This window comes from Echeneis naucrates, chromosome 23 (genome assembly GCF_900963305.1).
Source record: "Echeneis naucrates chromosome 23, fEcheNa1.1, whole genome shotgun sequence".
Taxonomy (NCBI): domain Eukaryota; kingdom Metazoa; phylum Chordata; class Actinopteri; order Carangiformes; family Echeneidae; genus Echeneis; species Echeneis naucrates.
Window position 1 is genome coordinate 3,297,232 of NC_042533.1, and position 16,940 is coordinate 3,314,171.

A 16,940-nucleotide genomic window follows, 5' to 3' on the forward strand; every position below is an offset into this window, starting at 1 on the left:
CATTTCCTCTGATCATTTCAAATTCAGCATTTCAATTTAGAGCAAATCAAAGCCGAACGTTTTATAAAATTATTCTAAGGGGCTCAACAAAACAAAACTTTCTTTTAAGAGGCCGAAACTTCAGACCGATGGTGGGCGTCCATCTGCCGCGACCAATGAGGTTGAGAGAGACCAACGAAGAAGACGTATGTTCGTTAGAGAGCGTACCTGCTAGTTAGCTGGCTGCGTGCTCAACTAACTATCTACAAGCTACAGAACTATTACAGCACAATCCAAAAAGCAAACATGTCATACTGAGCTTTTCTGTAAGGTTGCTGTGTCATCGTGTGTGTGTGCGTGTATCTAAACTCACACACTCTCGGTGTGTATCCATTGTTTAGACTGCAGAGACGTTTGACTCTGAACCTCTTTGGATTCTGGACAGATTTACGTTTCCTGCAGTCCGTCCTGACTCCACCTTCTCCTTCCCCGAGAGGCCACGTCCCATAGTCTGAGCTTCTGCCCCGGCCATCCAATGATTCTCCCTGACAGCTGACGCGTCAACCCCCTGACACCGACGGGAATTTACAGTCGGTTCAGCATCCTCAGTAGCTCTGGGGAGGGGGGGTGGGGGGGACATGACTCCCTCGTGTATGTTTCTTTGCAGCTCAGTGAACAAGGCCAATTACAATTTGAAGTAGGGCTTAATTTCATTTCTGCTATCAGCCATTTGGAGCGTCATCATTTGTCATTTATCACCATTTGTCACTTTTCCTCTGCGCGGTGGCTAATTTGTTTGCATGAAAATGATGAAGAGGCACCGAGGGGTTGCAACACTAGTTTTGTTTTGATTTTTATGCCGACTGGAGGATACAGAATCTGTCTTATCTGACAAAAGATACGCTGACATTGATGCCTCTTGCTTCACAGAACTTTACGCACAACAGTCACACACACACACATACACACACACACACACACACACTCCCTCCTTTATATCATTTCTTGTGCATGACAAGCTCACAAACAGGAAACTAGTAATAAAGCTATATTGCTATCTCCAAGAGTCTGTCTGTGAGAATAAATCACCACTGAATGAAAATACATCTCATGCGTTTGCAATATTTTAACTGACAACAGGCGTCAAATATTTTACCGGAGCATACTACTCATTTTTATAAGGTTTCTATGGGCATGGTTAATTATCCATTATTGATGCTGCATAAAAAAGGATCTCTAGTGTACGTGTCTTTCTCTGAAACAAGAAAGTAGTCTTATTCTGCAGGGTTGGAAATAAGGACATGGACATGTTATCCATATAACGCTAACCGAATGTCAAGCGATAATTTCCGAGCCTTGCAGGACATTTTAATAAAATATGATTCGTTTTCATCTGCAGGAATTTTCAGCAGAGACAGAAATACAATAGGCCACATTTTGATGAAGCAGATAAAGCGTAGGTGTCGTAATAACAGTCATGCTTTTGCAGAGCTCGGGCGTATAAATTGCAGGACACTGGCGACTGGGGTTGCATCACAAATGCACATTGTTCATGTTCAGGGTTTGGCAAGATGAACACACGAGAAGTGAGCACATGCCACAAAGGCTTTGTCCTCATCGCTGCGGCGCACGTTCAACATTTAAGGTTTGCAGAAATGTGAGTGTGAGCGTTTCTTTTGATTTGGGGTTTGCTCATTAAAAGGATTTCCCTCTTGATTTAAATAAAAAAACAAAGAAACCAAAAAAAAAACAAAACTGAATGTTCTCGGTTTCTTTTGTGCACGCTGCCTCGTGCACACATTGCTACACTCGTGTAAAAATCACACCCGCGCTCAATACAGTTTGTCATGAATGTCAGTAATAAACTCCTAACATTTAAGGAACTATTTGAAAGACCTGCTATTGCTAAGTTAACATTAGCAGCTGTTTACTTATCAGTCCTGCCAAAAGATAAAAGTTTTTAATATGACCTTTAAGCAGCGCAGCAGGATGGTTCAGCCTGACGGCAGCAAATGCTCGCATTGGCTGTATGCAGAAAGCAAAAATGTACAAATAACAAGCCGTCCGTGGGCGTCTGTGGTCTTCAGCAGGAGACGCTCACCGTTAATGATATTAGCTCCACATGTGTCCGACAAGACAAGATGGCCGCTGCAAAACAAAGTCGCACACATGACTGATTCGTACGGATTGCTGGTTATTTTTAAATTGGCAATGACGGTCGGAGATCTTCACAAATGTAATTATGTCCAGACTGACGGAAGCAGAGTGTGGAGGTGGAAATGTTTTCCCGCTTTTAGAAACATGTGATTGCGGCATAAATGATAATTTTGTAATCGTCACACACGAGGGCGTTGACACGTAGTACTCCTGACGCTGACAATTGATGAAAAGCACCCGTGACTCTCAGCCTTCCATGACAATGTAACAGACATATACAGGATAAAAGTAAAACCCCGCTGATTGTGCAACAGCATGTTGGAGCCGCCTCTCTGAATTTGACTAATTTCTCTCTTTTCCTTCGTCATCTGCTGGCTTGTGTATGCATTTCTGCGTCTGAAGCTGCCGCCTGCCGAATCCGTCTTGTCTCATTTTATAGCACAAGGTCGTGCGGCCGGACATAGACAGGAATCCCTCACATTCCCGCCTGTGAAGTTTCCAACCGTGGACCTTTCAGGTTGCAGCAAAAATGCAACAGGCTGTATATCACCTCCTCACCGGCTTTTATCTTTTTTACATTTTATGAATGTAAGCTGAATGAGCCGGGCTTCTATTTATACGATCCCATACATGTGTTTCTCAAAGCTGCTTTGACTCTGCACATTCCAAGCTATTTATGTTGGGATTTTCTCCAAGTCACAACTGGCCGTACCGTTCGCACACAGCTGAAACAGGCACAACACATCTGAACGGTGTAGAGGAATGTATCAAATATTAAAATCTCAGCGGACGACTTTAGCTGTTGATCACAGATTTTGGTCATTTAAAAAAGCGTACGCGGCGAAAACCTGAAGACAACGAAGTGAAAATGATACTGTCTTTGTTGGCTGCTAGAAGTTTTTACTGTTTTGTAAGGAGCATTTTTTTTGTGCTTTGATTAGAAACCTTGTTTCTCAGTTTGCAGCGATGACTGTTGAATGTTGTCGTGTAATTTTATGTGGTCGACATGATTTCTTTTTCTCTCGTGCCATAATAAAAGCACTTATCGTTATTTAACTGGAATTACTTACAAGCACGAGCAGTAAACTCCTTTTGGAGGGTGTATTTTAAGAATCTGCTCTTCTGTGTTCAGTTTGGTTCGGTGGTAACTGTGCAACAACAATGTTGTCTTTCACTTTCCCACTGGCAGCTCGGGCGAATGACTGTGCAGCCAATTTGTCCGGATGCAGATATTTTCAGCACCTGTCATGAAACATGAGGTGACATTTGGATTCCTTGCGGAGGCCTTATAATGTATATTTATTTCCTACACAAAGTCAGTAGGTCGTAAGGCCCATTGAGGAGAAAAAAAAAAAAAGATGCTTGATGCAGTGTGACAGCCAAAGTGTTGGATAGAGTTTCACATTCTATATATAAGCCTGGTGACTTGTGTCCCTGCTGGTCTATTTAAATACCACAGTCCTTCTGTCAAAACAGAGAGAGGGGCGCAACAATATGATGGACCTTTTTGAGACCAACACTTATCTTTTTGGTGATTTGCGCTATTTGGAGGAAGGGGATCATGGACCACTACAGCACTTGGACATGGCGGGGGTGTCTCCTCTGTACAACGGCGACGACAGCCCCTTGTCTGCGGGCCAGGATCACGTTCCGTCCGAGACCGGCGGCGACAGCAGCGGGGAGGAGCACGTCCTTGCGCCGCCGGGACTCGGTGCGCACTGCGAGGGTCAGTGCCTCGTCTGGGCCTGCAAGATCTGCAAGAGGAAATCCGCCCCCACGGACCGACGCAAGGCCGCCACGCTCCGGGAGAGGAGGAGGCTGAAGAAGATCAACGAGGCCTTCGACGCCCTGAAGAGGAAGACCGTGGCCAACCCCAACCAGAGGCTACCCAAGGTGGAGATTTTACGCAGCGCCATCAGCTACATCGAGCGGCTGCAGGACCTGCTGCAGACGCTGGACGAGCAGGAGAGGAGCCAAAACGGATTATCCCACAACTCCAAAGAACTCAGTGTAAGATAATCCCGGATTGAAGCCTCACGGCACTCCCATCATGTTCCTTAAGAGCGTGATATTCACATGACTTTATAAGGACACCGTGAAGGCTTCATGGTGTGTTTGTGTTCCTGTGGTGCTTATTATCATATTAATGTGTGTTTGCCACCAGCAGGATGTGCAGCAAAGTCATTCTTTTTACAATTTCCTGTTAAGATCTTTGAATAATTCATTTTGTGTGCCCGAGGCCTGTGTATATAAACTTGTTGTGTATCTACAGGCGGCCAGCCGTGAGTACCACTGGAAGAAGTCTGAGCCCTGGCCGACCTCCGCTGACCATTCCACTGCAGTCGTGATGGACCAGAAGGAAGGTAAGGCTCGCCAAACGTCATCAGCCGGGGACGGAAAGTGGCCGTAAAGCTCATTCATTCGCTTGCTTTCAGGAACCGGCGAGTCCTCGGCCTCCTCCAGCCTCCTGCGTCTGTCCTCCATCGTCGACAGCATCACCAACGACGATAACGTCAGCTTCGGCGAGGACGTCTCCGAGAACTGAGGCGCCCCAACAGAGGGCGAAGACCTTCACTTTAGACGGCGTGCTTAGATTTTCAAATTCCCACCGTTCATCTCAAAGTTGTTTCCACGATAGCTTGTTGCTCATGTGGTTGATTTGTACAGCAGGAGCAGAAAGTTTGTACATATTTTATAATAATGTCAAATTTAGATATATTTATTTTGTATTCAAAAGCGGGCGAGCTCCTTTAAAAAAAAATGAGATGGTATTAAATTTGTATTCATTTGTACATAACAAAATAAATTGCTAGTTTTGCAAAATTTGAAAGCACTAAACTAAACTTATTCCTGAAGGCAATTCCCATCCACCTCACTGCGGTTTAACAAGCACAGTCAGGGCACGCATCAGACCGTATCCAGCACTTTTCCACCGGGTTCAAGCTCCATCAGGTCCCTCAGCATTCACGGCTATTAGAAGTCCATAAAATCCGTCTAAACTGCCCTGCAATGGTTTTCTTGCCGGGCTGCTTCTCTTTGTTCCAACTGGCATCCAGCAGGCCTGATCCCACAACAGTAACTCGAGTCCCCTGCAAACACAGCGTGCCTCCGCTCAGCCCCGCTCCCCTCCTATCAGATGTTTGGGGGGACATGGAAACTTTGGTTTGCAAGCATGAGTGCAAAGCCCAGCGGGACAATTAAGCCATCCGAGCCATTAGGGCTCGATTCATCATCGCCCACCTCGTCATAGTTTCGTGTGAGCTAATAGAGGGACATGACGCTGCGACGGCATTGAAATCCGTTGAATCATGTTGTCGTTGATGATGTTGGAGCGAATTGGACTCCCCTCAGATGTCGGCCCTGTTTGTGTCAGCAGGCCCGACCGAAGCTGAAGGTCCAGCAAGAGGAGAACAGGAAAAATGGAAGAAAAAATCAGTGAGGAATTCAAACCAGCAAAAAGTTGAAGAAGTTTGCCGCCTTTTTGCTGTTCAGTGTGTTGAGTCCCCACGATGGGGATGTGATCTTATAACGTCCTACTTTGTTGGTTTAAGAGCTGTTGAGTCAGTCCTGTTTCAGGAGCACGATTTATCTACCGGCTGAAAACACGAGCTGTTTCAGTTCACTGTTTAGTGAATACATTAGCGTTATGAAAACTTGCCTTATAATGCGTCGGCCCCCGCTGAACTGAAACAGCTCCGACCTTTTGACCTCTGAAGGTGGGCTGTGGTATCTGGGTATCTGTTCAGCACATCTCACAGATGCTGGACTGGACTGAGGTCTGGCGGATTTGAAGGCCCAGTCAGCGCCTTGAACTGGTTGTTGTGTCTTCAAATCGTTCCTGAACCGTCGTTTCTGTGCGGCGGGGAACTTTATCCTGCTGAAAGAGGCCACCGCCATTAGGTCAGCGCTGCGTGTCAAAGTCACATGAATGGCAGGAGCTAAACCTTCCCAGCAGAACATTGTCCAGGCCGCTCCCGTCAGCGTGCCTTCTTCCCATAGTGCATCCTGGTGCCATGTAAAAGAAAACCTGGTTCATCAAACCAGGCCGCCTGCTTCCATTTCTCTGAGGTCCAGGTTTGATGCCCCGCCGGTCCTACACAGCCATTTCAGTAACCTTCATAATCCCCCAGGCTCCACCCCAACCCGAGCTCCGATCTTCTTTAATGCAGAAACACTGAGCTCACACCCCATCAGTGAGTCTGACCTCTGTTAAAGCCTTTAATGATGAAAACAAATACGGCGACCATGATCATGCTTCAACATTTTATAAACCAGTTAAATCAGCTCTTCCTTAAAGCAATATCACGCAAGTTTAGTTAACTTACCAAAAACAATAGACTAACTTAGAATGGACCGTTTTTAGCCAAACAAGTTCTACTTTAGGTCCTGACTGAAAATACTTCTGAGTAAAAATAACTGAGCTCAGGACTCCAAATATCCTTTTAATGAAGTGCGTTTACTTCTTTTGAATTAAAAATTTAATAACTTCCTCTGGACCAGACCAGAGTGAATGTCTCTGAGCTCTTCTGTAGCTTTTTTCACCCGAACAGCTCACATCTTTGACCAAATCTCCAGTTTTCTGCAGAAAGCTCAGAGAAACACGATAGCTTCAAACAGTAATGTGATTTTAATGGGCTCCCTCTCTCTCTCTCTTTCTTACTCACTCCCTCGCTCGCATGTTGTGCGAAAGCAGTGTTACTTCATTTGCTGCCACGCTGTGTAACTGCCAATTTCATGTCTTGTTTTTGGTCATTATTGCACATTAATTCCCAAACTGTAAACCTCAACATCAACATCAACAAGCAGAAAATGTCTCTGATGGCTTCTTATTGCAGTCTGAAATGTAAAGATCCACTGGATTTGTTAGTGAAGCTGTACATTTATTTTTATATCTGCTCCGTCAGACTTTATGCATGCTCTCTCTCTCACACACACACACACACAAAGACACAGCACCTTCTCTAATTCCCCACTTTTTCTTGTCTAACTTTACAGGGATTGTCTGCGGCTCCATATAATTCTCATTTGGCTGTGAAGGCCGTGTTTTAAAGTCCGAGCTGATGAAAGGTGAGCTGTTACTGCAGGACTGGATGCTCTGATTTATCCAGACTTTCCCTGAATATCCTGCTAACAGAAAAGGATTCAGTGCAGCGACGCCTGCAGCTCTCTCTGCCAGACAAATGGTGTTGCCACTCAAAATTTCTTTAGGGGGGAAGAAAAAACATCTGAATCACATTAACACCCTGTTTTTATTTGCTCTGCGCCTTTATTAAAGCAAAATCAAGTTATGTTTCAGCCAGGAAAAACTATAAAATTCCCATCCTAATAATTTATTGTTGGTTAAAATATGCAAAAACATAAAAGAAAAGTGATGGATGTATTTTGCAGGAGCCCCCTAAAGGTGATGAATCGTCTTTGTGCCTGCGCACTAAACAAACAGCATATAAAGTCAGAGCGTGAGGCCGTTTGGAAGAAATAAGGTTTTCAGACGTGAGGGAGATGGACACAAACAGATCAGCCCCCCCTCTGCCCTTCACTTAACTCCGTCTCTGACCCTTGAAAACAACAAAAAAAAGCAAACTGCAGCCGGTTCCCAAGAGACCGGGGGAGCGCAGCGCTGCGCCCCGATCCGGGGCACCTAAGGGCGCAGGGCTGCAGGTTTTCTCTTCGTCCTCCGCTCTCCTCGGCCCTAAACATCAGCTTTGATCTTCTCAGCAGCTCCTGAGGCCCGATGTCTTCTTCAGCTGTGCCTAATCCAAACTCCGAGGAGGCGGCAGGTACTGCTGGTGTTTTCTTAGGTGCGTTCCCAGAGATGGAGGGGTGGGGAGGCTCGCCAAACGTTTTGACACATTGTGAGAAATATCCGCATTGTATCCTTGTAAGCTGTCAACAACACAATTACCTAAACATGTCGGCGTGGACCTGCAGGAGGCCAGTTTCTGTCTGACAAGCTGCAGAGCAATTCTGCAAATGCAGAGACAATTCAGCTTCAGCCTGTAGTGTCCGTGCATCAACGGGAGGAAATCAAATCAATGGATACAGACAAACTGTGGGAGAGGATTTGTTTTTCATTTCTGTTGAAAAAAGAAAAAAAAAAAAAAATCCAAACCTTCAGACCTCTCTGCCATCTGTTGTGTGCTGAACTGAAAGCACTTGACTTGTGTCAATAACCTTTTAATGGTTTAAATTTGGCCCTCGGAGGCCAAAATGGTGCAGGGAATTACGCAGTGGTGTCAGTTGTGTAATTGCTGTCCTAATAAGCTTCAGCAAACAGGGATCCTCTCATCAGCAGCACCTCCAGTGATGAAGATGAGGTGGGTGTTTGGAGTAATGGAGGGGGTGGGGGGGTTATACCGCTGTAATGTGAATTCACAGGGCTTGAAATGTTACACCTCCCTTTGCAGCTGGGCTGCATCTGCAACGCTGTTGTCTCCACCGTAAAAATTGGCCTGCATTCTCCTACAAGTGGTCACCCTCCTTTTCTGCGCGGATTAACTAAACCAAACACTCTCCAATACTTATGTCTCCATCGCAGAGTGTCACTTTCATCATCATCATCGTCATGACAGCGGGGGGAAGTGACTGATAAACCCAGCAAAACGAAGCACTCGGGGCTGTTTTAGAGAAGCCTGTGTTGTGGTTAGATCTGCGAGTGAAACATTCCCGAGCTTTGTGTTCATCGTGGCCTTGCAGGACGAAAGCTGTTGGAAGGAGAGAGCGGTGATGAGTGGGAAAACACCAGTAAGTGCAGATGTGGGAAACTCTGCAGGGTACTGGGGGGTGAAGAGGCAGCAGTTTGGGACGGGGCAGGGAGGGAGTTGAGCTAACCCCAGCCTGCCTTCTGGCTGGGCCAATGGGCCATGGTAATTAGATCTGGCCAATGTGGGCCCTGGGCTCTGGCCTCGGGGCATATAAGGGGGGCCCGGGGCAACAGACCCCTCATATCACTCAGAGGTCTCCTCTTTCTCACCCCACTGCTCTACCCTCCTTCCTGCCTTTGTGCCCATCGCTCCATCTGTTCTCCAACGAGCCATGGATGTCTTCTCACCCTCTCAGGTCTACTACGACAGAGCGTGCTCTTCCTCTCCAGACAGCCTGGAGTTCGGCCCCGGCATGGAGCTAGCTGGCTCGGAGGAAGACGAGCACGTCAGGATCCCCGGGGCCCCCCACCAGCCGGGGCACTGCCTCCAGTGGGCCTGCAAGGCCTGCAAGCGCAAGTCCAGCTTTGTCGACCGCAGGCGGGCCGCCACCATGCGCGAGCGCCGGCGGCTGAAGAAGGTCAACCACGCTTTCGAGGCTCTGCGGCGCTGCACCTCGGCCAACCCGAGCCAACGGCTGCCCAAGGTCGAGATCCTGCGCAACGCCATCCAGTACATCGAAAGCCTGCAGGAGCTGCTACGGGAGCAGGTGGAAAACTACTACGGCCTACCTGGAGAGAGCAGCTCTGAGCCGGGCAGCCCGCTCTCCAGCTGCTCTGACAGCATGGTAAGACCCCTGAGCTGCTGCGGCATGCCCATCAGAGAAACGGGGACCACTGCATGTGACGGACCATTTAAAAAAAAAAAAAAAAGTCCTAATTTGTTGTAATGTCTCATTAGCATGTAAATAAGATCCAGAATTTCCGTTTTGGAAACTTTCAGATTAAATATTCTTGTTTCGCAACACCTCAATTATCAAACTTAATGCGTTTCATAAAAAAATCTTTGCAATTTCACATGGCCCAGGTTAGATTAGTTTCTCTGAAGGTGACTGCGTATCAGCTAATGCATAAGAACTTCTAATGCTGGATAGAGTAATGGCTTTCCCACCGTCGGACACTTTATAGCCCTAATAAACCGAGCTAAATCCACCGTACTGAAGTCTGGCAGGAAAAACTGGGCGCTTTTCTGCATTCCATCCTGACTGCATGTTCTGCGCCGCTGCCAGGATTTTCTGCAGATTTACTGGGAGAAAGTGTCATCTTGCACAAACTGGTGTTGCTTCCACTGATACAATCGATTGGCCACGCTCAGAGCCGGGGGAGGGGAAGGGGAGCGTACACTGCCACTTTGGCTTTAAGGTGTATGTGAAATAAAGAAGCCCATAACTTTGGAATTCAGGATTTATTAGCCTTGTCCAGTATATCATGAAGGGCGTTTTTTTCCACTTCTCTCTGTCCCATATACGTATATATTTACATCACATCCAATCTCTCTACTGCTTTATTTTGTATGTATGTTTTTTAGAATTAAATTCTCATTTCCTTGCAGGCTGGCAGCAACAGTCCAGTGTGGCAACAGTTGAATGCAAACTACAGCGGCAGCTATTCGTATGCAAAGAGCGGTGAGTCCTCTTGAGACTCACAGCAGCCTGGTGTGAATATGACATGCATTCTTGCAGAACTTTTAGAAATCTAAGTTTGAATGCCGAGTTTTTTCCTCCTGCAAATCTCAAGATGAAAAAGTTAAATGTGGCTCCAGCTGAAAACGGCCTTTCCTCCTCCTTATCCAGACAATTTGGGCGAGAAAGCAGCCGGGGCCTCCAGTCTCGAGTGCCTCTCCAGCATCGTGGACCGTCTCTCCTCGGTGGAGTCCAGCTGCGGGCCGGCCGCTCTGAGGGACACGGCCACCTTCTCCCCCGGCAGCTCCGACTCACAGCCCTGCACGCCGGAGAGCCCTGGATCCAGGCCAGTGTACCACGTCCTGTGAAGGAGAACCTCTCCGGATGTACTTCCACAGGCAAGCGCCGGCTGAATTTGCGAACAGGAAGAGATAAGAACTAGTTTTGTGAGAAGGAAAATCTGACGACCTGTGGCAAGAAGTTTTTAAATTGTACATGAGACTGTAAATATGTAATGTAAATCCTCATTTATTCTATACATACTGTTATACCGTATTTAATAATGACAGTTAATGAAATGTTGCATTATTCCAACATTATGTGGTATTTATGCAGTGTTATTTTTTACTTTTCATGTTGTTGTGAACATTAAATCTTTCATCGTTGCTAATTGTTTTGAGAAGCTCTTGTCTGTTTTTTTATTCTGTTTCAACAGCACCATAAATACACTTTACTCATCAAGAACAAGACAAACATGATGTCTGATGGTCTTTAAAAATGAAAACAGCAGCTAAATGAATCATTTAATGCTTATTTTTGGAATTGAAAGGGAAAGCTGCTCACTGTGTGACCACAGAGTCTGGTCTCGGCTCGGGTTAGGGTTAGTCTAGACTGTCTCCAGCTAACAAGGTGTGGAGATCACAACAGAAACTGATAGAGGTCAGTTGATACCATTAATCATGTGACACAGCTGTAATCACCCGTGGAGCGTACGGTGTCCGGGTCATTACGGCACTTCAGCCCCTCAGAATACATCCAAAGATAAATATCTGTCTGCATTTCCAAATTAGCGCAGAAATGAAAGACTTTGATCAGGTTTTATTTCCTCTGCACCTTTCGTGTGTTTGTGTGTGTTTGTTTATACCTCTGCTACCAAATGTGAGTCATCATTAGCGCTCTGATTATACCATCAGTCGGGAACAAATGGCCTCTAATTGTACCTTATTGTGTAAGTGAGGGCAGGAAGGGGGGAGGGAAGGGGGGAGGGAAGGGGGTGACATGTGTCATACTGTCATCTCTTTGATTTTCATGATTACGCTTTTGAGAGGAAATCCATTTTTTACTTTTTGTCACATGCGTATGTTAAAAGTTTTTATTCCCTTTACGGCTGTTTGGCTGTTTTTATGATCGTACCATCACATTTGCATTCATATTCTACTGCGGTCCACTTCCTCTGCGTTAAACTACAGACACAAGAATAAAAACCTCCCCCATCCCTCAGATGTTCTTTTATTTCCGTGCAATTTGCATCTCTTTTATACTTTTCATCTCACTGAGGTTTCCAAACATCATTATCCTCCCCCCCGCCTCATCACTGCGTTTTACTGTTTGCAATTCTGATCTTTGGTCAGCTCAGTATTTCCATCACGTCGCTGTTGTGCTAAGTGGTAGAGTATAATTATGTGTCTTTAATTAAGAAATGAACTTCAGTCAAACTGTTTGGACTCTTTGTGAACGTTTCAGAAGGAAAGGAGGTTTTTTTTTACTCCACAGGGAGTTCCAAAAATGTTGACAAATTAAGATTTGTATATTAAATGTAAAAAGCTGACCCACACTTATGGGTGAGTGGTGGGTTTGAATGCGGGAGTTTCACAAGTGAATGAATATTTTCATTTCATTCTTGTCCCACCTCCCCTCATCAAGGCGATGGAGTTCAATTTTCAGCCAAACTCTTGTGAGAAAAGTGTTAATATGATATACAGCATTCTTGTATTAGCTTACATGAGCATTAGCCGGGAGTGCCCAATAAATTTAGTTTGAAATATGAATCTGGAAAGTAATAAAAACTACATTAGCCTGGGGAAAGAATTTTAACCTTTACAGTCAATATTTTAATATTTTAACCTTTAATACTGCAAATACTGCAAAATGCAAAAAGTGAATGTTCTGAAAGTTTGGAAAGAAGTGCTGGACATGTTGTTGATGGTTTGTGTGCACACTTTCTGCTGTTGGGTGATTTTAGTTCATTTTGTTGAAGCCAGCTGGTTGAAGTGGAGCTGATCTTATTAAAGACACACAGTGGAGTGAAAAGTAACACGATCTGGTTTGAATATATGTGCAGCACTTCTAACATGCACATGCTCAAGCTGTGGATGTGGGTGGGTTGGATTTTTTTTTTTTTTATGTTTATTATTGTCCTGCAAAGCAGTCTGAGTCTGAAACACTTCCATTCAAGAAGCAGTTTGTCCACCTACAGATCCATCAATGCAGCAGCGGCAGCAGTCTCTTCAGAGTCTATAACACTGTCCACAGTCGAAAACTCTCTCTCTACAGTGCTGTGAGGCATTGTGGGCGTTCCAGCGGTGGCTTGTATTTCACTAACCTCTGTGGCAGCGTTCAACGCTCCAAAAGTCACTGATTGCCATTTTTTCACGGCTAATTGATGCGCTGCAGCACAAAACACACACAGAGATCAAGGTTTCTGAAGTCGAGCCTGAAATCAGATTATAGAAAATAATATATTCACCTCACTTCACGTTTGTTTGTTTGCTCGGCTCGAATCTTGGCAGAGGTGGGGCATCATTTATAAATGAGCTCACTGATATCATGACTCAAGCACAGCCATTATTGTAGTTCTCGATCCGGCCACAGGAGAGAGGTGTTTCTTGTGTTTCTGTGGCTTTAGCATCTGAGTGGACTTTGATGATCAGGGTCACAGTGGGACCTGTTTCAGCTGCTGAAGTCAGTGATTCAGACAGCTGAGGAGCAGGCTGAGCTCACACTGGATGGCCAGCTGAGGTTAAATCTGCTCTTTGGAAATTACTGGAAGCTTCAAGGAGAGGAAAGGACGCTTGAAATGCCAAAACAAATCATTATGTTTGAAGCATTTATTATTTATTTAGTCAGTTAGGTGTCTGATGTTTTGATGATTTTTCATCTTCAGCCTTTTTTTGTCCTGTTTGCACTGAGGGGTCGTCTAGCTGCTTATTTTGCTGAATGAATGAAGCGAACGCACAAACAATAAAAACTGTTAATGTTCAAATCATATTTACTGTCGGAATGAAAAAGATAAGCAATCTCGAGATCTGCTTTTAAAATTGGATCTTTCCATTATCAACCTGCAGAAATATTTTCATTCGGCACTGAAGTTTCTGATTGTCTGCTGAATCATATTGGTAATATTGTCATTTTCAGGACATTGTAATTTCAAATTTAGATAAGGAAGTCAGAGTAACTGTCACAGTCATTTGGCAAAATCAGCAACTGTGTTGGATAATTTCACTCACTCATTTTATTGATGAGAAATTATTTTCATCTGCTCATCTACGAAATTCCTTTTTGTTTTGTTACATCAATGGCAGAAAAACGTAGGAGGTATGAAATCGACCCAGAGATGCCACGTTTCTAAATGCACCTCAAAATTTCCTCAAAATAGGAGCACACTTGTTTTTAAAAAGGAAGAAGAAAAAGACATTTTATTTACAATTACAGACTGAGGCAATAAACTCATTAGCAGAACATTTGCTGAAGTGATAAATCAAGTGGGAAATAGTGACATTTTCACATAGACGTCAATACAGTCTGACTTCAAGTCACCCCAAGTTAGAATACAGATTTAAGGCTTTGGCTCGATTTCCTTTTTGATTAACAGTCTGTGGCTCAGATGTGATTCACACTCATAATAATCAAATCATGAAGTGATGCAATAATTCAGTGTCCAGTCTTTGGCGACTCTTTATTTCCACTGTGATCTGGAGAAGGTGTTTCCTCCAGACTCTGTCTGCCGTCCTGATTTACAGCCACAGACGCCGGCGAGGGATTTGTCACCTGCATTAACGCCACCTGCACTCTTTAGTTTCGTCACTTGGAGCTTTGCTCATCTGCTGCTGGAAGATCTGTGACGAGGATTTTATCAGGCCAAACGCCGATTACGAAAGGTGACAGAGAAAAAGAATGGCTTAGTGCTTCTCATGCCACGGCCTGAGTTTAGTAACCTCCTTTTGCAGGAGCCTTTTTTTTTTATTAGTCTCACTGCCTGCTTGGCATTGAGCTTAGAAAAGTCCATTGACTTTCTGTTACAGCGGTAAAATCCTGGACAATCCTTCAGAGGGGAACCTCGGTACACAAGCTCTAATCCGCCAGCTTCAAAAACTGCACTGATGCGTAATAAGTGACAAGCTGTTATGGCATTATCAGGACATTTACAGAAAAGGGCTGTGTTATTGGAAATGCAGCAGTTATTCGTTTTCAGAGAAATCCTGTCTGAAGTCGAACTGCAATTACAAATACAGACTGATTTCTTGTGATTCTCACATCAATCCATGTAATGGCTGCTTTAAAATGTGCAACGTTTTATCGGGAGATGACGACCAGCGCTTCGATAAGATATGACTGTGGCATTATGGGCCAGCACATGAAATAATTCTGGCATCCTCTAAATGAACAACTGGACATTTTTGATATTTTTCTCTGCCTTTCTGACTTCTTTTTGGCTGTGCCGATGTGGTCGCCCTGTTTATTGATGGACAAGAGTTTATCCTGAGCTTCTGAATAGAAAGGAGCACAACAGAAAGATGTATATTTTGGACTTTTGCTGTTTAGGTTTCCTTCTGATGCTGTTGGCTTTGCCACAGGTCGCCCTCTGAATTGTTGAGCTGTGTGAATGGTTGAATCTGGCTCCCATTGTAAAGCACTTTTAGGGGTCAATAAGACTAGAAGAGTGGTTTAATGAAACTGAGAGAGAATTAAATCTTCAAAAAAAAAAAAACAAAACCCAACAACACCTGAAAGTTGCTTCATGCACAATGCGCATTTCGTGGAAGGATTCCAGTTTACATATTACAATTTGAACCTTTAGGCCACAATACTCAGAAATAATCAGTTCTACTTGACTGCGCACATTTGTCCATAAAACTGGGCAGACTAACACTCAATCATTCACTGAGCTGGACTCTTTCCACCAAAATCTCCTTTGGCCAACAATCTCTCATCTCTTTAGAGACTTGAACTCAAACTTGGACTCAAATTCTTCCTGTCTAATGTTCAAAAAGGCGTTTTATAGAAGCTGGTTTGAAAACAATTCTTCGTTGAAGGAAGGGTCGACAAAGTGTTCACTGTACACAAGCACATAGATTTATTTATACAAATATAGTATGTATAACAATTGCATATCAACATTTTATTGTCTTTTTTCTTTTTCTTTTTTTTATCTTTACGTTAAGTACAGGACCATCAGCTTGAAAAATGCAAGTCAATTAAGAAAGAGTACCTGTGATTTAAAGATAGAAAATCTGATCTGTTGGACGTTGATGTTCTGCTTGAAGATTGAATGAAGGACAAAAACTTTTCAGTATCCTGTAAAAGCAGAGCGAAATCTCGAGCATGACATGACCTTAAAGTGCTGATGGGTTATAAGTGAAAAAGAAGTCTTTGCCGCTGGACTTCTGCATTTGGATGCAATATAGATCAGAACAGATGAAAAGTGAAAATGAATCCTTACTTTACATCGATTTAAAGAATGACAAAAGCGAAGCTCAACAACTTCGCTGGTTGGTCGGTCTCTCCACACGAAGGAGTGGGAGCAAGAAAATCCTCAGGCGTACAGAAACCAAATGTGTTTTTATGTTTCTCAGTTCACTTTGGATAAATAGAGGAAGAAATGGCCTGAGGGTGAGAGTTTGATCGGTGGAACAAAAGAAAAGAGGCGCCTCCTACAGAAAATGGAGACGAATCAAAAGAAAACACAAAGAGATGAGGTGAGAAACACAAAGATCTGCAAGGCCGTGATTTCTGATGAGAGCAATGGAAAGACAAAAAAGGAAAAACAAAGAGGAGCACTTAGCACCAGATATGAAGACAATGAGAACAGAAGTACACAAAGGCCTGGCAGGTTTACCGCTTTAAGTCCGGAGCTTGTTTGGCAGAGAAAACAAGTAAAGAGCAGAAAAAAAGATGCTAAAACGTCGCACTCAGTCTCATCGAAGCTCACAATGATTGTCTAAAAGGAAACACAAATTTACAAATACAACTAATACATTTTAAATAATAATCTGCACATTTTAGAAGGAATACATGAGCACATTGTAAAGAAAGAATAAAGCTTTATGTTACATTTATAATCCTAAACCATAAAACAGAAATGTCTGAAATATAAACATAAACCTAATGTATTTGGATTTCATTAATTCACCTCTGCTGGCAGGAGAGGGATCATATTTCCGAGGATTGATCTGAACTGTATCTAAATCTGAGCCGTGAGAAGCTCA

General features: G+C 44.1%; 2 protein-coding genes across 3 annotated transcripts; both read left to right on the top strand.

Annotated features, from left to right (window-relative positions):
• The first annotated feature begins 3,630 nt into the window (after positions 1-3,630).
• Positions 3,631-4,792, top strand: myf6 (myogenic factor 6). Its single transcript, XM_029495049.1, has 3 exons — positions 3,631-4,146; positions 4,409-4,499; positions 4,572-4,792. The coding sequence occupies exons 1-3, from the start codon at positions 3,631-3,633 to the stop codon at positions 4,679-4,681; spliced, it is 717 nt and encodes a 238-aa protein (XP_029350909.1). The 3' UTR covers positions 4,682-4,792.
• Positions 4,793-8,787: 3,995 nt separating this feature from the next.
• Positions 8,788-11,112, top strand: myf5 (myogenic factor 5). 2 transcript variants are annotated; one of them, XM_029495140.1, is made up of 4 exons: positions 8,788-8,877; positions 9,193-9,621; positions 10,386-10,458; positions 10,627-11,112. In XM_029495140.1, exons 1-4 carry the CDS (start codon positions 8,860-8,862, stop codon positions 10,821-10,823), a joined length of 717 nt encoding a protein of 238 aa, XP_029351000.1. In that variant the 5' UTR covers positions 8,788-8,859; the 3' UTR covers positions 10,824-11,112. The 2 variants fall into 2 exon arrangements, with proteins under 2 accessions (XP_029351000.1, XP_029350999.1); XM_029495139.1 differs by lacking the exon at positions 8,788-8,877 and having other exon boundaries at positions 9,101-9,621.
• The last annotated feature ends 5,828 nt before the right edge of the window (positions 11,113-16,940 follow it).

What these genes read in the sequence shown, in the direction of transcription:
- myf5 (XM_029495139.1), top strand. Translation starts at nt 9,169, where the DNA reads ATGGATGTCTTCTCACCCTCTCAGGTCTACTACGACAGAGCGTGCTCT. An exon ending in CCAGCTGCTCTGACAGCATG is followed by an intron (nt 9,622 to 10,385) that starts GTAAGACCCCTG and finishes ATTTCCTTGCAG; the next exon opens with GCTGGCAGCAACAGTCCAGT. An exon ending in CTATTCGTATGCAAAGAGCG is followed by an intron (nt 10,459 to 10,626) that starts GTGAGTCCTCTT and finishes CTCCTTATCCAG; the next exon opens with ACAATTTGGGCGAGAAAGCA.
- myf6 (XM_029495049.1), top strand. Translation starts at nt 3,631, where the DNA reads ATGATGGACCTTTTTGAGACCAACACTTATCTTTTTGGTGATTTGCGC. An exon ending in ACAACTCCAAAGAACTCAGT is followed by an intron (nt 4,147 to 4,408) that starts GTAAGATAATCC and finishes GTGTATCTACAG; the next exon opens with GCGGCCAGCCGTGAGTACCA. An exon ending in CGTGATGGACCAGAAGGAAG is followed by an intron (nt 4,500 to 4,571) that starts GTAAGGCTCGCC and finishes GCTTGCTTTCAG; the next exon opens with GAACCGGCGAGTCCTCGGCC.